We start from the raw sequence: 20,666 nt of genomic DNA on the forward strand, positions 1-20,666 counted from the left end.
GGAACCAAGTGGGAGGACGCAATAATGAAACCACAGTTGGCAAGACTTCAGAAAAGCAGAGGCCTTGAAAGAACAGTCTAATGGATTTATGGAGCTATATTGTCTAATATTTGTAAAGGAAGCGGCTGTCAGATGTCTGCCTGAACATTTGCCACTCAGATCTGTGTTTGAATGAAGCTGCAAAAGGAGTCATTGTAGCGTCCAGCTGCTAAATTGGCTACACAGGGTGTTTGCAAGTGCTCTCCATCAGAAAATGTTAATCATCTGTCCTGAAACAGTGTGTGCTAGTGTTTGTGTGTGTCAGTCAGTCACGGACATGGTGTTTGGGGGTTAAAAATATCATGTTGAAGAGGTTTTTACATTCCTTGTGTTTCATTACATCAAAATTTGAAGTTTTCAAATGAATGCTATTATGATTTACTGAAAATGCTGACTCATTTAACACTCGTCCTTTGACCGGTTTATTTTTCTTTATGAACAGAGGATATTTTAGTCAGCTGGCTTTGATTACCAAGATTATTATTTCTCTGATTCCAAGAAGTCATTTTTCAGTAACAGGGAGAGTGTGGCTCTTTTTCTTTTTCTTAAGTTAACTGGGTCGTTTCCGTCTCAGAATCTGTGCCGAGTTTTGTCCTTTTGGCATGTTACACAAGCATGGAAGTATGCCAGAAGTCATCATCATTGAAAATTTTCTTGTGCTTATCTTGAATAAAGTTGCTGCTTTGAGGATTTTAGTTATCAGCCAAGTTTGGCTTTCTAGAGGCTTCTTGGTGTGGTCAGTGTAGTGGAGGCCCTGTGGGATAAGCAGAATGAGGTAGAGTAGTTACTGGCTTTCCAGTGAATAGGATCACATGACAGATACCAGGCCGGCCCACATCTGTGTTCCTACACAGAGGTCATTATAGAGGTGAGAAGAGAAACAGCAAAGCGGGCTGAACAGATGAACATTTGGTTTACATCAAACTAATCACCTAGATTAATGTATTCTTTCAGTCTCTCATCAGAAACCTTCCAGTTTGTTATGCCCTGATTACCAAAACAAATGTAATCCTGGATTTAATTTTGGTAAGAAGTAAAATGTTTCATCTGTTTCCCTGCAGATATCTGAGAATTTCTACTGTGACCTGAACTCTGAACAGTTTAAGAACTTCTTGAAAAATCACACTGACCACATTGATCCGTCCTCGACAGCCAAATCTGCCATCTTCTCTATCACCTACCCTTCCACAGATATATATCTGGTCATCAAGGTAATGAGAAAATCTATTGCAATCCACTGAGACGAAAAAAGCAGAAATGGTAGGCCTAAGAAAAGCAAATATACTATGCAGCGGATGAATAGTATCTTAAAGGCATTAATAAAACACAGTGGAGGCTCTGTTATAGTTTAGCTGCATTTCAGCAAGTGATGTGGGGAATTTTGAACATGGAGATTTTGATCTATCATGTAGTACCATCTAAAAAGCATCTGATTAGCAGTGGCTTTATTTTTCAGTACAACACCGATACCAAACACACTACCAAAGCAGTAAAGGCATACCTGGATAGAAAAACACACAATGGGACACTATCAGTTATGAATTGGACTCTGCAGTGTCGTTAGAGTCATTGGAGTTTTGAAGAAGAGTCAGCAGTAATATAGAGTTTGTGCAGTTCATCGTAAACTGTTGCTGTGGCCTTGATATAATTAATGTTTCCGTGTTTCAGATTGAAAAGGTCCTTCAGCAGGGAGAGATCAGTGACTGTGTCGACCCCTACGTGACACTGAGGGAATGTGACTCTGGAAAGGTAATGAATGCAGAGCAAACAGTCAAATTATTTACAAAAAAATGCTCTCCGGTTTACCTTTTAGCCTCTTATTAATACTTGCTGGGTATGTAAAAGGATTCTGGAGCTGATGTTTTTCAAAATGGCTAACTTTATTTATTTATTTATTTATTTATTTATTTATTTATTTATTTATTTATTTATTTATGTCTTTATGGTCAGAACAAGGACAAAATTGAGAAGCTGCGGAACCAGGCGGATAGTTTCTGCCAGAGGCTGGGTCGCTATCGCATGCCATTTGCCTGGGCAACTGTTAATATAATGGAAGTGATCAGCTCTGCTACATTGGAGCGTGACATCACAGACTCTGAGAACACAAAAGGAGGTGTGTGCTAGCGTCATCTTACCTTCTGATCACTTTGCATTTGTCTGCATTTCCTAGGAGTCCTTGAAGCTTAGTATCACACTTGACCCTTGACATTTTTTTTTCCTCAGGAAAATCCAGCAGCATTGACCGGAGAGGACTCCCTAGGAGGAACTCTGAACGTTACAGTACCATCGATGAACCGTTTTGCAACGTTTCTGGCTTCAAGCCTGCCACCATCACTATCTCCACCATCATCAAACAGGTTTGTCTGCTGCCCAAGCAAAGAAATGGATAAATCTGTGAAAATGCTTGAAATGCAGTGAGATACCAGATAAAGATAAAGTTTCCCAGACAGACATGCTTGTGTTTACATCTTGGACTTTGATAAAAATCCTATGTGTTTCATCAGATTCTATTATTCAAACCTGTAGGGCTATTACTGTGAAAAATTACATGCATATTCCAATGTTTGTATATTTTTTATTGCTCTAATGGTTCATTTGGTCCTTGTCATCTGGGTTTTTCATTTAAAATAAATAAATAAATAAATAAAATCACTGTGTTTTTTAGGAAGGAGATCGTCTAAGCGATGAGGATTTGCTCAAGTCCCTGACTGAGATGAAGAAACCACAGAAGAGAATCAAGACAATACCAGGTTATCACTCATTACATGAGTATATTTTTATTGTTAATGTTTTCTTTTTCTTTTTTGCTGCAGAGAAAATTGATAAAATTTGTCGATGGAAAGATGGATAGAGAGAGACCTGGACCTCTGCAATAGTTTTAAATCACATAGGTCACCTGTTTAACTCAGTTAAACCAGCACCTGTAGCCTGATACTTTCATCCATATAGAGCGTTTGGGTACAGGAAATTGCAAAAACACAGCACAGTGATGTCACACTTTACAAATAATTTTTTAAAAGAGCTAAAATGTGTGTTCATAGCATGCTTTAAATTTCAAGTCGGTATATTTTGTTACTAAGCTTTGCGGTTGCTTCCTGAAGAGGACACCGAAACCAGTGGTACTTCTCATCCAGCTCTTGACAAAAAAGCAGTGTGCCAGTTTATATATTATTAAATGATATCATAGGCTTTATTCTGGATATTGCATATGCAGGTTACTGACCTTTGACCTTTGCATCTTCTAGGTACCATAAAATTGGACATGTCTCCAGTCAACGATACACCAACATCATGTTTGTCAACTGAGCTTATCCCTCTTAAACCTGTGGCTGAGAAAAGCACTCGTCTCATTAAGGAGGTGCTGGAGTTCCCCTCCAGTGAGGTTTATGTTCCTCACAACATCTACAGGTGGGCTGGAGTATGCACTATGTTGGCAAATAAACTCATGCTCCTTAAACATTTAAATGTGAGGTTGTGGGATATTTTATTCTTTGCGTTTCTGTGTCCTAAATGTTTTTTTGTGACTTTAGCTTTCTTAGAGAAAAGGAAACTACTTATGCAAGCCTTGCACCTTCAAGGGATGAAAAGCGAACAAGCCCAACAACAAGTTATTCTTGCTAAGAATATAAACAGGTTTCTTTGTTAAAATAGGCAGCACATTTCGAACAAAGGGCCAGAGGCAACATGAACTCTCGCTCAACAAGATCACTCAAGAGCTGACATTAGAAATTGTTCTCCTTTTTAGTGTAGTTTATATTTTTAGGCATTTCCATCCAGGCCACCTGCTAAATTACCATCAGTCAGTTAACAGTACAGAGTCAAGAATGGGGATTTAATTCTTCTCAGTACTCCAATCTAAAAAAAACTAACATGCATGAACAAGTCTCGGTAATTGCATGCTGGTGTTCTCTAAACAAGTGTTCAGTGGAATCTTTGGTGTTTTCCTGTATTTCAGGTTTCACAACAGATTACAATGTTGAATTAAACCCACAAAAGAACACAGATAATTACTGGTTGGCTTTACATTTCTCTGACATTACTGTCGCATCAGCCCTGCAGCTGTTGTACAGACAGTGCCATCTAGTGAGAAATAATCAAACTGCTTTGGTTTACATAAAGTGTAGCATAATTTATTTATTTGACTGTTTTTTCTAACTGTTTGTTCCTGACACAGTTTCTCTCCCTTTGCATGTGCAGGAATCTGCTCTATGTCTACCCCCAGAGGCTCAACTTTGTCAACAGGTTGACATCGGCAAGAAATATTACCATCAAAATCCAGTTTATGAGTGGAGAGGATCCTGGCTCGGCTATGTGTGTGAGTGCTGTTGTTCATTACCTGTCACTCATTTTTACACTAAAACTGATTTAACTTAACTTTTACTGATATTTGGTGATTTTAAAAATAAAATAAAATATGAAAGTGCAGTTTAATAATTGTTTTATTCTCACAAATTATTTCCCAGCTGCTTGTCAACAGGGAAGTTGCAAAATGCCCTCTGGTGGATAAACTATGCAACCTCAATAGTCATAAAACTTTATTTAATCCCACACTGGGGGAAATTCACTTGTTCCAGCAGCACAAGGGACAGGAAGAAAGGTTGAATTAGAGATATATTAGTTTTTTAAAGTAGAAAAAAATAGATAAATAAATATTGTACAAGAAAAAAGCTAAAACTCTGCACAGATGGTTACAATATACAGTTAAATATGCCAAGATTTTTATTTTTATTTGTACATAATGTGCAGCAGGAGTAACAATAATATATACATGTGTTTTTAAACAGTATTTATCCTGTGTGGGGTATTGTACAGTCTGACTGCTGTCAGCCTGTATAAATGCCGATATTGCCATTTCAGCAGATGGCTAATATCGGCTGATATATTGGTCACTGTCTATTTACTGACCCAAGCTCTGACAGTTTGGGTCAGTAGTTCAGATGAACATTCAAGTCAAGCACAGTCTACACATAGGATTCAAATTTATCATGTTAAATTAAAAGTACCTTTTTATTCTTTTCTTCTTCTGTCTCTATATTCAGGTCATTTTTGGGAAATCGAGTGGCCCTGAATTTTTAAGTGAAGTCTATACCCCTGTTACCTACCATAACAAGTAAGGACACATTATTGTGTTTTGTTACACTGGACTGTGTTAGCGTCTTTTTATCTATTTTGAACCATCAGAGTACCTTGACTTCATTTATCTTTTTGTTTTTCTCGTTTCCTTCCCGTTGCCTCCTCTTGTTACTCCGTATTTCCCCATCTGTAAGGTCTCCAGACTTCTATGAGGAAGTGAAGATTGCTCTTCCAGCACGTCTGACGGAGAGGCATCACTTGCTGTTCACGTTCTTCCACATCAGCTGTCAGCAGAAACAGAACCAGAGCGGCAGCTGTGAGACGCTCATTGGATACTCTGTAAGCTTTTACACATCACAAATCTTAAGAACAAAGAAAAAGACTGTTTAGTGTTTCAGCTGGCAAATCGCTGTCATCATTGTCAAAGGAAAGTGTTGCCAGACATTTTACTATTAATATGTTGTGACATTTGTGTGTCTGACTGCTGCGTTTTTAAATCGTTGAAGCTCGGCTGACATGCTGAATTTGTCTTTTTTCCTCTGATGCAGTGGCTGCCCATATTGAATATTGATCGACTGCAGACTGGTCAGTACTGTCTGCCCATCATCTTGGAGCGTCTCCCTGTCAACTACTCTCTACACACACCTGAGGTATAAACATCCTCCTGTTAAAAGATTAAAACTATTTTTTATTATTATTTATTATTATGAAAGTAGAGTAGCAAACACAGGCACAAAAGTCATATTTATATTTCCTGTGTCTTGTAGAAACTTCCTCTTCAGGTCCCTCCAGTCAAGTGGATGGAGGGTCACAAGGGACTTTTCAACCTTGAAATCCAGGCGGTGTCATCCGTGCACACACAGGTGAGCGAAGGCTGGATGCCTCCAGACGAACACAGCAACACAGTGAATGTCTTTTTGGCTCACCCTGTCTATCTGTATACATCAGTACACACATGCATACCACAAGTGTCCATGTTGTTGTTGCATTCGCCCTGAAGCATGTCCCGACTCTGTCGCAGTACATTTGTTTCCTTCTCCGTCTCCTCTCCTCTGTTGCTTTTGCTCTCCCTGCTTCCCGTTCTAACAAACCCTGCCTTCTCCCTACCAGGACAACCACCTGGAGCGTTTCTTCACCCTCTGCCATGCACTGGAAGGTGGAGTAACATTCCCTGTGCGGATCAGGGAGGAGAAGATTCCAGAGAACAAGCTGGAGCATGAGCTGAAGCTCAGCATCATAGCCCTGTCCTCGTCCAGTCTAGAGGCTCTGGTCCTCTCCCTCCACCGAGTGCTAGATAAACTCTTCACTCTCATCATGCAGCCCATGGTCATTGCTGGCCAGACCGGTGAGTGGACTCTGTATTGTATCATGTATATAATGGATGTATAGCAGTGATTGTGGTGCTACATTTAAAAATGTCTTTCCAGTTGATTTTTTTTCCCCCAACATATTCTCAATTTAGTTATTGAGCTACCATGAAAAAACTGTGAAAGATATATCCCCAGAAAACAGATTACCACTTTATATTTGTACTTTTATTTAACCAACACTGCAAAAGAAAAAAAAATCCCATAAATCATCAGATTTGAAGCTAAATTAGGTAAATAATCAGATTTATTTTTCATTCACTGTACTCATTTAATTACTTGGTTTTTTTTAAAAATCCATGCTTCCTTTCTGCAGCCAATCTGGCACAGATAGCCTTTGAGTCAGTGGTGTCCATCATCAACAGCCTTCATAACAGCCAGGAACTGATCAGGGACCAGCTGGGTAGGAACAGCCTCTTGGCAACCTACCTGTACTGGGTGTTTCGCCTGCCCGATCCCCCTCGAGACATGCAGAATCCAGGTGCTTCATCATTTAAAAGGATGCATTTCTTTTGTTTTGTCGTTCCTGTGAACATATTTGCTCTGAGTGTTTCAAGTATTAAGAATTTTCTTTGTTTCTTTTTTCCTTTTGTATCTATGAACATGTGATCAGGTACAGGTGGCGCAGTACCTTCAGCAGAGAGCCGATACAGCACTATGGGTCGGGCCACGGCTGCCACCGTTGGCAGCATGCTTCTCCAGTCCAGGATCAGAAGCAGCAGCAACCCTGATATCCCAGGCCCACATAACTCCGCTGAAGATGACGAGGTCAAAAATATTCTCTCTGCCAAGGTACTGACCAGCTTCATCAGCTGAGATTTCTCATGTCTTAACCTGGATCTGGTGCAAAATACAGAAAAGTTAGTTTAGCTTGTGTCCACTTTTTTTTTATTTTAACATACTCTTTAAGGTTTTACTAAGTCCATGTTGCACTAGGCTAATGTACTGTATGAATTTGCCTAATTGAGCACACACACACACACAAAGTACAGTATGTAAATATGCCAGCATGCATCTTCATACACACAAAATAGCCATTTGCTCTTCATCCCCACAGTACATTAGCTATTGTAATAGGCCACTAGACACCCACTCTAATGAATGCATCCATCACATCCAATGTGATGGAACTTGTGTGTTACTGTCTCCAGGGCCACAACAACCCAGGCAGCCGCATGTCCACCTACGTAGACGTAAACAACCATCAGAACCCATCAGGAAACACCAGGCCATCCAACAGAAAGGTTCAAAGTTCTTACTTTCTTTACTTTTTTGGACCCGTTTTATTATGTAGCAATGCAATTACATTTTTATAAAAGAATTAGAGACGGAAAATAATGATACAGAAAACGGCAAGGAATGAGTATGAACTGGGTAACATATTTCCTTTTAATGATTTGTATCAACATTGACTTTATCTAAACTGATGGATATCTGTTGTTTTCATCAAAGGTGATCCGTCCCTGTTATTCATGTCTTCCCATTTAAAAGATTAAATACCATTTTTATGCCATCACATATACTGAATATGCTGACTGTGCATGTGTGTATACTCGTGTAAGTCAACAGACATTACCTTTGTACTCGAAGAAGGTTAGCTGGACCGAAACAGGCTAATTTAATTCATGTATTGGGGGTAAGCAAGACACTGTGTAGGAGTTACATTCAAATGACTTGATTAACTGTGGAAATTACAGTTTTTACTGTACGGGCCCACTGAATGTTGAGCACCTGTGACCATGACTGTATGTAGTGTCATAGCTAATGCAACATTTACACCTCATTATAGACATTTACATGTTAATGGCATGAAACCTGAACAATATCCCTCTGTGGTGAGGAGGTTGGATGGCATTACTAATTATCTTTTTGAGATGGAAATGGAATATGTGAATTTATGAAATGAACTGATATTTAATCAGTATTTTTGAGGCTCTTTGATATATTTATTTGATTTATTTGAAAGCTGTCATTCAGATCTTATTGTGTACAGAAGAATTTATCAGTGCAGGCTTGTTTCACTGCTATTCATTGTCAGAGCCTTACTTAAAGTCTCCAATCAAGACAGTTACAGTACACAAGGGCAAGGCAACACATAATGACTTTTTAAAAACATTGTATGTAGCTGTAAATAAAGGCTAAAACATATATGGGTTTTAATGTCTAACTGAATTGCTTTCAATTAAGAATAAATGAAAAGCCTTGTTATTTTAGTTTTTGAAGTAGAAATTCTGGTTAGTCATCTCTATTATACGTTAGAGACACTGCAGTGACTGAAAAATAATTCTGTAGCAGTACATGGAACGATACCATAAAAGCTGTGTTTGATTTCTGTGTTCTATTTCAACATTACTTCTATCTCAAACATCCTGTAACACAGCTAAACAAATACTTTCATCCTCCAGTTCACCCTTATGACCACAAGGTGGCAGTGTGACACCAGTGACACTGATATTGGAGCTGTTTATGCTTTTTTTTGTGTCTATTCAAAGCAGCCAGCATATTAAAACCAGTTCACAGCAATATGTTAATATAATAATCTATTAGAACTCCAATTATGAGGCAGTCTTTAAAAAAATTCTCTACCTGCTATCAGGGTAAGACGGGTTCTCGTGAATTAAAGCATTTGTATTTTTTCTCTTGCAGCAATTTCATGAGGAGCTGGCCCTGCAAATGGTTGTCAGCACCGGGGTCTGCAGAGAAAATGCCTACAAATACGCCTGGTTCTTCTTTGAGCTGCTGGTCAGTGTTTATTTTTATACCTCTCTGCAAGAGGGAAGGCATCCACAGATGTTAATGATAAATAGACTGAGTTATAAAAATGAGTCACATCAAGCAAATGTGACCTCATGGCCAAACACCTCCAAAGATAAATGATAGTGGTAGTATTGTATGAATATTAAGAGGGTGTTCGAAAGCGCCCGAGGCAATAAATTACAAAAAACACTTGACAATTTATTTTCTGTTTTGCAATTCAGCTGTGTCATCACTGACATTCATGCTCATTCACTCAATTCGTCTTGCTTATTTATGCTTCTGCCCTCAACCTCATTGCCTACTTTAATTAAATTAGGGATTTTTGCGTGGCTTGATAGGCTTGTTGATTTGAAAATAGAAGCTGATGATAAAATAATCAAACACTGCCCTCTTTAACTATCAGGCCACCTTTTTAACAAAAAGAAAAATCAAAGATTGCGTTTTTCACCTTTTCTTAACAATTATCAATGGGTGTGTTATGGTTTAAACAGGTGAAAAGCATGGCTCAGCATGTGTCCCAGCTGGACAAGTACAATATTCCTCGCAGAAGTCGCTTCTCTGACCGATTTAAAGATGACATCACCACAATTGTCTCTGTGGTTACAGCTGAGATTGGGACCATCCTGGTCAAACAACAAAAGGTAAGAAACGTTAGTAATGATGACGACGAAAATAAATCGTGAGCTTCTGAGCCTAATCAATTTGACTTCGATCTGCAAACTCTGCAGCCGAGCGCATTCGTGTACCTTCTGTCCTCCTGGGTTGTGTTGAGAGAGGCAATTTCAACCTGACTGTACATGTTGTCGATGTCCTCCAAACAACAGGAAGTTGGGAGTGCTAATTATATTTGCCTCTGTGGAATCGAGAGCACAGCTTACACAGCTAGATACTCAGTAAGATCCATCTGGTGCAGCTTCCTGATTGCTGTTTGTTGACTGTTGTTTTAGGAGGTAGAGCAAGCAGAGAAAGTCAACATCAGCCTGGCTTTTTTCCTTTATGACCTGATGTCGCTCATGGACAGAGGATTTGTATTCCACCTAGTGAAAAACTATTGCAATCAGGTAAAATAACAGATTAATGTTAATAATTATATCCCTCCAGATGCTGATTCTGGAAAAATAAACTTTTATGCTCCCTTTCACTTTTAGATGTCGGCTAAGAGTGTTTCAATGCCGACGCTGATCAGCATGCGTCTAGAGTTCCTGCGAATCCTGTGCAGTCATGAGCACTATCTCAACCTGAGCCTCTTCTTCAGCAGCCCTGCCTCCGCACCCGCCTCACCGTGTCCATCCATCTCCTCACAGGTTCGCCCACTCGCCAGTGCAAATTTTACATGAATTATTTGGACACTCGGGTTACCGCTTTACCAAGTTGAGTTTATTTATACAGGAATATTAATGTGGCTGCAAAAATGTTAAGGAAAGTAAGGACTGGCCATCTAGGAGAAGATAACTGGGAAAAATACAAACACAGAACGGGAGTTTAGGGAGTAATTTAACTGACTAGATGAGATAAGATTAAGTTTTGTTTTGTTTGTTAGTTTTCTTTTAGTGAAAAATTCTGTTTAAAAAGTGCTTTATTTTCCATTAAGAAACATTTTTACGCTAATCTTGTTGCCACTCCTTCATTTTATCTATGTTTTCAGAGTTCTGGCTCATGCAGTTTCCAGGAGCAGCAGAGGATCTTGGCTCTGTTTGAACTTTCTCCTGAATTCAAGCAGCAACACTACCTCACGGGTCTGTTACTGACAGAGCTCAGTGCAGCGCTAGACATGGAGTCAGAGGGGTATGGAAGTACAGCTACTTGCACGTTACTCAAAACTGCCTGCTTTCTTACTTGACTAATTACATTCTTACTAAAAAGCTCCTGTCTTATTTGTTTTGTAAAATATATCAATTAAATCAATATCGACCTCTGTAAACATGTGAAAGCTGTGTACTAATCATTGGCGATATTATTCAAATGAAACAGTATGCATGCGTGTTCACAGGGGAAAGGTCCAGAGAAGGTCCATCAATGCAATCTACAGCCTGCTGTGTGCTCATGATCTTGACCATCGCTGTATCAAACCTGAAGTCAGGGCCAAGGTGGCTGCTCTCTACCTCCCCCTGGTAGGGATTATTATAGAATCCACCAACTACCTGGATTTCACTGGTACGTGTGTACACACACACACACACACACACACACACACACACACACACACACACACACACACACACACACACACACACACACACAGGTTTGCTCCAGACTACAAGCTCATTGAAAAGGTTCTCCATGATACTTTATTACGATAAGAAAACTGAGCTCTCTTTCTGCTGATTTGAGACTCTGTTCAATGTTAATTATCAGAAACAAATGAAGGGCCTTTGGCTCATAATTAAAAAATCATTTATATTTATATTTATTTGTCCTTTTTGTAAATTCCATTCATGCCTTGTGGTGACAAATATAACTACAACAGTAAAGACATCACAATTAGAGACATTAAGTCTAGTCAAGTCACCTTTATTTATATAGCACATTTAAAAGACATCAAGTGTTGGCCATTAAAGACATTGCCAGTAACGTCACCAAAAATCAAATACAAACACAAGTGACACCCATTTCACACCATTTAACATCACTTAGATTTGTTTAACAGATCTTTGTACCGCTGCCCTGATGGTAGTGATGAAGAGGATATGATAGGTCACCTTTCCCACCAATACTCCCAAAATTGCATCATACTATCTTGTTGCTGTGTTTCTGAAAGCTACATGAAAATAAATATGTACGCTTTTATTGATTTTAATTTATGACAATAACTCATATGAAACGTATTTACTAAATCTACGTTTATAACCATCCAACACCTTCTCAACTCTGTATAGTTGTAACAAGTAACTTTTCTGTTTTATGTATTTTATCTCTAATTGAGATACAATTGTGTTACTTTTAATGGTGTAAGGTAATCCTGTGTGCTGCAGTCCTTCTCTTCACCAGTTTAATATAATTGCCCCTTGTTTGTCTCCGTAGTTTCTGACTCGCGCAGCGGGAAAAACAAGTCAGGCGGACCTGATGATGACCTTGAAAATGTCCCACCTATCAATCAGTCTGTTGCCATGGCAATTGCTGGGAACCCCTTCAACACACTGGGACGGAACGCTCTTCTTTCCATGGCATCTATGGTAATGGCCATGTGTATTTAATTTCCTAATAAAAGGACGGTAACAGATTATAGCCTGCTGCCTGTTGTTTTTAAAAGTTCAGACGTGCTTGTGTGTGCGCATGTGAGCGACTGTATCTGTGAATATTCCCATTCCTAACAGGTGAGCTGCACAGAAGCAGATTGATTAGCTGTCAGAGCCACACACATACTTCATTCATCCTGAAAAATCACGCACACGCATACACACACGTCTCCGGGAGATGGTTTATGGGCAGGCATTGCCATCATAAGTGAACAGGGCCATCCTCCCTGACAAACACATCCATCAAGTACAGCTACAGCAACAACACAGGCGCCAAAACCGAACGCTGCCATTCTTTTTATCTTCCTTCTGTTTCTTTCCAAAAGATGAATCAGTTCCTTGTATGTTGCTGCAAGAAGTGCTGTTGTGGAAAATATGATTTTGACAAGAGTGAGCCATTGTTCTGGTATCCACCACAAAACTAAACACCTCCCCCAGAGCACTTGGTCCTCATTTTTGGGCAGTCCACCTTCTAACAATGTTTCCAGTGAATCTTACTCATAGAGAGAACAATATTTTCCTATGATAAACAAGAGATGCTTTAGATTAAACTGTAATATTTGATGTAGGTTCTGGTAAGCTCCGGGCAGTCCTGCTCTTAAAAAACCCAAAAAAACACCCCAAAAGACAGAGACCTGGAAACAAGGTTCTAGGTGGGACACCTAGAGCACTAGGAGGTTAATGGCTACATTTATCAAAGCTGCTGCAAAATGAAGCAGCGGTAGCCGTCTATACTAGCGATTCATCATCTCACGAGTGAAGGTAAATGAATCTGCAATAGATTTAACACCTGTTAAGATGGAGGAGAGAACCATATTTCATTGAAGCTAGTGAGAAACCATATTTGTGGTTTAGAGAAGCTTGTCAGTGATGTACTGTTAGTTTATTGTATGCACTTGTTAGAGTACACTGTATAACTCAATAGGTTGAGCACTGGCAGTTGTGTCACATGAATTTAATATGAATTGGATCTATGACGTTATTGCAAGCAGAGTGTAGTTTTAGAACAGCTTCATAGATTTTGTTTTGCGTGTGACAGTTTAATTTATTTCTAGGACACAGTTTCTAAATGTGTAATCTGCAGCAGATGCACACATTTCCATTCAGTGAGAGCTGCACTCCATTGGATACAACACATATCTGTCTCTGTCCTCTCTTCTTCCCAGCAAGGTAAATCCATAGCCACCCTGGCTGCAGACACCAGTCGCCACCTTTTGGTGTGCTTCCTGTGGGTGATGAAGAATGCCGATGGGAACCTGATTCAGCGCTGGACTATAGATATGCCTCCCTCACAGCTCAACAAACTGCTGGAGCTCCTCACCATCTGTATCTCCTGCTTTGAGTATAGGGTCTGTCTTTGCTTATTTTCTAATAATTTAATTTAATGCACTACTTTGGATGTTTGTGTATTTGCATACCTTCCCTACACGTGTTTTTTCTCACACTCCTCAGTGCATGTTACCAATGTATCCTTGTGTATTTTCTTCCTGGTTACTACGTGCTTATTGTGTGTTTTGTAGGGAAAGCAGAGCAGTGACAAAGTGAGCACCCAGGCCTTACAGAAATCTCAGCAGGCCAAACATCAGTTGGAGGAGGCCCTGCTGAGAGGAATGGGAGCCCGTGGGGAAATGATGAAACGAGTTGGAGGTGATGTGTTTCTTGGCACTTTAAGGAATAAAGCCTGGAATTGGTTTTCTGACATTTAAATGTAGAATGTTTCAAAGATTTACACACAATTTCCTAATGTTGTAAACCTCAACATCTGGCAATAAACCCATTCTGATTCTGACAAACTTCCTCTTAAAATAGTCAACACTCAGATTTTGGAAATCTTATGATAATTTTTATAGTTGTGCGGTCGAGGATTGCTGCATATATGAAAAGCCTTTTGTTTATTTTGTAATCCACACTTTCAGGCACTAATCATATAATTTTCTTCTTACACTGCAGTAAATCTTTTCACATGACAGGCTGTTCATACTTCTACCACATGGATGCAGTTTTAGTTTATAGTCTGCACAATAAGTGTACTTTTTTTTTTCTTCTCATGCTCTGTTTTTATATACCACACAGGAACAGATAGGACCATGGGTCAGAGAGAGGTCCTCCGCTGGAGAAAGGATCTCACTCAGTGGCGACAGACCAATGACAGACAGGATAAGTATGTTGTAATCTTTGTGTCTCCTTCTCAGTTTTTTTCCCTTTAATTATTACCTCTTGATGCACCTGGATGTCTTCTTCTATGCCTTTCCCTTTCTCTCCTTTTTCTTTTCCTTCTTTCTTTTATATTTTTAATATTTGCCTCTCTTTCCTCATTTTCCATCAGGACTAAAGCTGAGTTGGACCAGGAAGCTCTGATCAGTGGGAACTTGGCCACTGAGTCAAACCTCATAGTGCTCGACCTGCTGGAGACAATTGTCCAGGTCAAAACTGTCTTAAATACCCTGAGTAACGTTAATGTGCATTTAATAAATACATTTGCAATCATTTTAGACTTACTATGCTACGTTGTCATTATATATTATCGCCAGCCACTTCACTAGTTACACCTTGCTAGTATTAGAACTGCCTGAACTCCTCGTGGTATAGATTCAACGACATGTTGGATACATTCCACAGATATTTTGACGTGATGGCATTACTCAGATTTCTCAGCTGCGTTCTGCAACATCCCAAAGGTGTTCTGTTGGCTTGAGTTCTGGTGACTGCAGAGGCCATTTCAGTGAACTTGCTCTCTTGTTCGAGAAACCAGCTAGAGATTATCTTAAATTTGTGACACGGCACATTATCCTGCTGGAAGCAGCCATCGGAAAATGGTCATAAAGGGATGGACATGATGAGCAGCAACAACTCAGGTTGACTGTGGCACGTAAACAATGCTCAGATGGTACTGAAGGGCACAAAGTGTGCCAAGAAAATATCCCCACACCATTACACCACCACCAGCAGGGCGGATGCTTGCTTTCCGTGCTTTCGTGCCAAACTTGGGCCCTTACGAAAAATTGCTGTAGAGTAAAACAAGACTCATCAAACCAGTCAACATTTTCCAATTTTTTCCAATTCTTGTTGCTGTTGCCTCAGTTTCCTGTTCTCAGTTGACAGGAGTGGCACTGGGTGCCCATCTGCTTCAAAGTTCAATGTTGTTCATTTGGAGATGCTCTTCTGCATAGCTTGGTTGTAACAAGTGGTTATTTGAGTTACTTTTGCCTTCATATGACAAAGCAGTCTCACCATTCTCCTCTAGTAGAAGGTTAGTTAGTAGACAAGGGTACACGAGGGTATCCACTCTATGCAGCTTTAATGGTCTATCATAAACTTTTTACTCATCTGCTTGTTGTGTACTCTCTAGCTAAGAAGTTAAACTGGGACTTTTGTATTCATGTGATTTATTTATTTATTTATTTTTTCCCCAGTGTTTCCCTAGCGTATCATCTATTTTTCTCTCTGTCTCACATTCAGGCGGTGCCATTGGCTGATTGTAAGGACAGCGTAGTTGGCGGGGTGCTGAAGGTGTTACTCCACTCTCTCACCTGCAGCCAGAGTACCACTTTCCTCTCTCACACCTTCAGCACGCTCAGAGCACTTGTCGTCAAGGTAGTTTCATGATGACGTGTGTGTGTGTGTGTGTGTGTGTGTGTGTGTGTGTGTGTGTGTGTGTGTGTGTGTGTGTGTGTTTAGTTTCACTTTTTGAAAATTCAGGAGGTGGTGTGTGTGGGTTGGTCTGTTTAGATGAACACTATCTGTGTCTAAATTAAATGTTCTTATTTGTTTGTGTGGGTGGCCAACTGCTGATACAAGCCAGAATTATTTATGTATATATCTGTGTGTGTGGCTGTGTATATCATCGTGTGTGTGTGTGTGTGTGTGTGTGTGTGCGTGTAGTTTGGAGATCTGTTGTTTGAAGAGGAGGCGGAGCAGTGTGCAGACCTGTGCCAGAAGGTGCTTCAGTACTGCAGCAGCCCTGTGGATGAGAACAGAAGCCAGGCCTGTGCCACCCTCTATCTCATCATGAGATACAGCTACAGTAATGCCAGTGTAAGCGCACACATCACAGCAACATGTAATCACACAATATCCTATTTATGTGTTCTAGTGAGCAGTAAGGATGCATAGGAACGTCTACAAATCAAGAACTAGCCACGCACTACCCTTTTTAAGCTTTCAGAAAAAAATGCTTTTGTATCACTTTGAGCTGAAGTGCTCACACAAGTTCAGAATTGCTTTTTATACATGTTCTCATGAAGACACACAGAAGCAGGGAGTCACACAGATCTTATCCTATCTTCTGCTCTCTTCCCCTTCTGCTCAGCTTTAATGTCTTTTCCGTGTCTATTTTAAGCGTGCAGCAAGAAAGTTTCTGCTGAAGGATGTGTCTCTAAGTGGAAAGCAGAGAGATATGTCACTGTCTGCCTCCCCATGTTCCAACCCCTCTATAACTAATGACAGCAACTCTGTGTGTGTATTAACTGTGCGTGATTCACTGCATATGTGCGTGTGAATGTGTAAGTATTTGTGCCGAAAGACAGGAAAGGAGGAAAGTCATGACAGAGTCGGGGAAGTGTTGGTAACGGAGGTGAAGCAATGATAGGAGGGAATGAAAAGGACATGATTGAGAAAAGACAGATATGAAGGAAGGGAGGCAGAGGCTAGAGTATCTTCTTTCATTCTCCACGCTGGTTCGATAACTGCTGTTGCAGTCGATATTTCCTGTGTTTACAGTCTGTACACTTTAATGAAAGTCAGACTCCAGCCCGCACAGCACATGCACGCCCATGCACACACGCACAGCATCTCCAGTTTAAATGGAGTATTTCTCCTTTGCATGTCCCAGCGTATGTTTGTTTATGTGCTGTATACAGAGGGAGCTGTGATCTGAATTAGCGTAGCAGCTGAATGACTCATTGATGCAGAACTTACTCCCTACCTCTTTCATTGTTTATGTTTTTATCCCGTGATCTCCCCTCGTCATGTTCTCAGTCTGTCGTGACACTTTTTCCCTCCCTTGTTATTTTAGTTAATTTTAGACTGCTTTAAAAAGACAAAGAAAAAAAAAAAAGACAACTGCAGCCTTTCCCCCCTCACAAAACAGATAAATGTTGCTAAAACCGGCCCATTTATGGAGAGGTTAAAATGAGAACAAGAGGAAAAGGGGGCAGATGAGAAATACAATTACAAAGAAGGACAAAGAGGGTTATTTGTTGACTTAAGCTATCATTTAGGCTACTTCTCCGTACTTTTCTCTCATACGCACACACATGCACACACTGAGTTAGAGGGCAGTGATGGGTGGTTAGGCTCTGGCTCCATGCTCAGTTGAACAGAATGGGGCCGTAGAGATGATCCATGGGTGATTATGTCTCTGCTAATGGGAGATCATTTCCCGCTTAGCTGGTCATGCTGGAGATAGATGGGACTTCACACATACACGACCACATTCTCTCTCACACATACACACGGTCCTCTCTGCAGAAGATGGAAGGGTGTTTGTCACACCTGTTTTCTTGGACAGGTAGTGTGAAGGATGGAGAGACGAGGATAGGATAGGGAGGGGAGCGGGGGGGGAAACAGGGAGACTTTTGTGCAATCAGTATTTGCTCATGCTTGCTAATGGGGACTATTAATTCTTTCCAAGCGCATAGCAAAATATGTGCTGTAGCTCACTCATTGTGCTATTAAATGGTGATAACAAGAAAATGTTTCCAAAGACAAACTGCATATTATTAGGTATTACAGTGTAGTGGTTTACACAAGCAAAAAATCCCCGTTTAGTCCCAGGAGGAGACGCATATCCCTTAGGGGTTGCTTCAGGAAGGGCAACCGGTGTTTACAAAAAAAAAAAAAAAAATCCACCTACCTCCTGCGGTGACCTCTTGTGAGTAAGGGAGCAGCCAGAAATGGCGTTTCCTTCTTAACTGTTGTAAAAAATGTTAGCGGTTTATTTTTTCCATGCAACTTGAAGGCAAAATGTAATCTTGCAGTTCCTGTTATGTTCTGTTCTGTTTTGTCACCAGTACTTCCCCTGCATGCTATAGAATAACTATGGAGAAAAAAGGTTTAATATTCTGGTCTGTGGAAATCCAGTATACACTTACAAACAGTGCAAAGCGTTAAACACATATTCACTGCGGTCTCTTCTGTCAGAATTTCTCGAGAGTCAAGATGCAGGTCACCATGTCTCTGGCCTCGCTGGTGGGCAAGTCTTCAGACTTCCAGGAGGAGTACTTAAGACGCTCTCTGCGCACCATCCTGGCCTATGCAGAGGAGGACACTGAGATGCAGAATACTCAGCTTCCCTCCCAGGTATAAAGTTATACGCACAGTCACACAGTTGAGCAGTTGCATTACTGATTTTGATTCATAACCTTAAGCCTGCTTTTTGATGTATGTCTGGGTTTTTTTTTTTTTCTTTTTACAGGTGGATGAGCTTCTAAGAAACCTGAACAGTATTTTATCCGACACAGTGAAGATGAGGGAGTTTCAGGAAGATCCTGAAATGCTCATGGACCTCATGTACAGGTAAGAAACCAAAAGCATCTGGTGTAAAAGGCATTCACTTGGTTTCTGTCTGTCTTCAGTGTCTTCCTCTTTGCATCCTACTCTATCATCATTTTCTCATCACTCTGTGGCTTTTCTCTGTGTTTCACCACTGTTTCCTATTTCTCTGTGGCCTGGATGTTTTGCCTCTATTTGCTGCCCTCGCTATGGTAACCATGTGGTAGCAGTTTAGTCTTCTGATCTGGCTTTGTGTATATGCAAATGCAAACAGTATGTGTGTCCGAGCGTGCATGCGTGTGAGAGAACACGAAGGGGAAACACTGAGACAGAGGTCATGTATGTGCTTTTGGTTATTTTGGCACTTCAGCGTGCTTCGCTGTCACCTATGGTCATTTATCATGCACCTTTCTATTTAGTTTTTGGTCTCGGTCACATGGCGAGTCTCTCATAGCTTTACAGACTGACCTGCTAGCTTTACACATATACCTCCAAGCTTTCTAGCACACATAGGTCATTGATGAGCAAAACATGTGGTCACCAGATGCTTGAATTAATTTGTAAATTTTGTAGGGTGATTTGCAAACATAAATAAATAAATAAATAAATAAATAAATAAATAAATAAATAAACAGTGTTTTAGATTTAGTCTTCTTCTGTTTAGTCGATAATTTTCTGTTCTTCTCAAAAACAGGAAATTGTGTTCAGCGTTCATGTTCCCCATAAAACACAATAACCCACTAATGTTGCTGTGCTCACTCTCATGCTCACATTTTATTTTGAGAAATTTGTCTTTCACATAGAGCTGGGCGATATGAGATTTTTTCATATCACGATATGTTTTTTTCATTTCAGTCGATAACGATATCTATCACGATATAAGCCAAATAACTATATTTGTAAGATTTAAATGTGCCGTTGCTCACAAGTAAAATGTGAAATAATCAGCAGCTTGTTTTTATTTAAATATTTATTTCCCATAATAAGTTCAACAGGGTAGATGTACTTAAGGAACATGAGACTTTTTCAGATAAATAAAGGCAAATATTGCAAACTACACAAAAGGCAGCCGCTAAAGCGTTTAAGTTTCAAAATAGAACAAACGAAACAGACTAAATTGTCAATTCCACTTAGAAACAAAATATTAATTCTAAAAATAAATCTTAGTTTGTTTTACAGAAGAACAGACAAAACTGACTAACTTTTGTCAATATCAAATAAACTGAGAACTAAAAGGAAATTCTCAATCTCTCCTTGTTGTATAGCTGAGCTTTTCAAACTGTTTTAACAGTTACTTTAGTCTAACAAAAGCCGAATGACGAATTAGCGCTTCCAGTCAGAGACTGAGGCTACGTCCACACGTACACGGGTATTTTTGAAAACGGAGATTTTCCGTTTTCGTTTTAAAAAATAATCCCGTCCACATATAAAGGCAGAAATGAAGGAAAACGCTGCTATGAACATGCCAAAGCAGCAGGTGGCGCTAGATTCCTAACCGTGCAGAAATGTTGGCCAATCAGAAGTCTAGAAGCCTCGGTGGGAAAAAGTAAACAAAGCTGGGGCATAGAAGCAGAACCGAGTCGTATGTGTGGAGGGACAGTAACTGTGTGTATATGTAAGCATTTAAACACTGCAGAGAGTAGAATTAACAGTATTGTAGAAATTCATTTCACCGAAACAATAACGCGGCGCACAGTGTGAC

The 20,666-nt window shown here is 40.0% G+C and overlaps 1 protein-coding gene across 3 annotated transcripts in view; it reads left to right on the forward strand.

The window, feature by feature from the left end:
- The window catches only part of dock8 (dedicator of cytokinesis 8), a 56,546-nt gene that overhangs the window by 25,329 nt on the left and 10,551 nt on the right, over nucleotides 1–20,666 (forward strand). For 2 of the 3 annotated variants that reach the window (XM_085475705.1, XM_085475703.1), the window contains exons 9-38: nucleotides 1,101–1,250; nucleotides 1,708–1,788; nucleotides 1,990–2,152; nucleotides 2,263–2,396; nucleotides 2,705–2,789; nucleotides 3,285–3,447; nucleotides 4,237–4,354; nucleotides 5,079–5,149; nucleotides 5,307–5,451; nucleotides 5,661–5,762; nucleotides 5,880–5,975; nucleotides 6,223–6,457; nucleotides 6,796–6,960; nucleotides 7,093–7,271; nucleotides 7,631–7,723; nucleotides 9,126–9,221; nucleotides 9,728–9,877; nucleotides 10,184–10,297; nucleotides 10,385–10,540; nucleotides 10,882–11,021; nucleotides 11,227–11,390; nucleotides 12,258–12,409; nucleotides 13,639–13,821; nucleotides 13,993–14,119; nucleotides 14,546–14,633; nucleotides 14,799–14,895; nucleotides 15,932–16,066; nucleotides 16,355–16,507; nucleotides 18,614–18,772; nucleotides 18,888–18,988. In XM_085475705.1, the coding sequence (XP_085331831.1) occupies nucleotides 1,101–1,250; nucleotides 1,708–1,788; nucleotides 1,990–2,152; nucleotides 2,263–2,396; nucleotides 2,705–2,789; nucleotides 3,285–3,447; nucleotides 4,237–4,354; nucleotides 5,079–5,149; nucleotides 5,307–5,451; nucleotides 5,661–5,762; nucleotides 5,880–5,975; nucleotides 6,223–6,457; nucleotides 6,796–6,960; nucleotides 7,093–7,271; nucleotides 7,631–7,723; nucleotides 9,126–9,221; nucleotides 9,728–9,877; nucleotides 10,184–10,297; nucleotides 10,385–10,540; nucleotides 10,882–11,021; nucleotides 11,227–11,390; nucleotides 12,258–12,409; nucleotides 13,639–13,821; nucleotides 13,993–14,119; nucleotides 14,546–14,633; nucleotides 14,799–14,895; nucleotides 15,932–16,066; nucleotides 16,355–16,507; nucleotides 18,614–18,772; nucleotides 18,888–18,988 (3,995 nt within the window). The remainder of the gene's footprint in view (nucleotides 1–1,100; nucleotides 1,251–1,707; nucleotides 1,789–1,989; nucleotides 2,153–2,262; nucleotides 2,397–2,704; nucleotides 2,790–3,284; nucleotides 3,448–4,236; nucleotides 4,355–5,078; nucleotides 5,150–5,306; nucleotides 5,452–5,660; nucleotides 5,763–5,879; nucleotides 5,976–6,222; nucleotides 6,458–6,795; nucleotides 6,961–7,092; nucleotides 7,272–7,630; nucleotides 7,724–9,125; nucleotides 9,222–9,727; nucleotides 9,878–10,183; nucleotides 10,298–10,384; nucleotides 10,541–10,881; nucleotides 11,022–11,226; nucleotides 11,391–12,257; nucleotides 12,410–13,638; nucleotides 13,822–13,992; nucleotides 14,120–14,545; nucleotides 14,634–14,798; nucleotides 14,896–15,931; nucleotides 16,067–16,354; nucleotides 16,508–18,613; nucleotides 18,773–18,887; nucleotides 18,989–20,666) is intronic. The other variant, XM_085475704.1, reaches the window with a different exon arrangement.

This window comes from Copadichromis virginalis, linkage group LG12, assembly GCF_057382275.1.
Source record: "Copadichromis virginalis isolate Kocher_CV1m ecotype Utaka linkage group LG12, C_Virginalis_male_GT1.1, whole genome shotgun sequence".
Lineage (NCBI taxonomy): Eukaryota > Metazoa > Chordata > Actinopteri > Cichliformes > Cichlidae > Copadichromis > Copadichromis virginalis.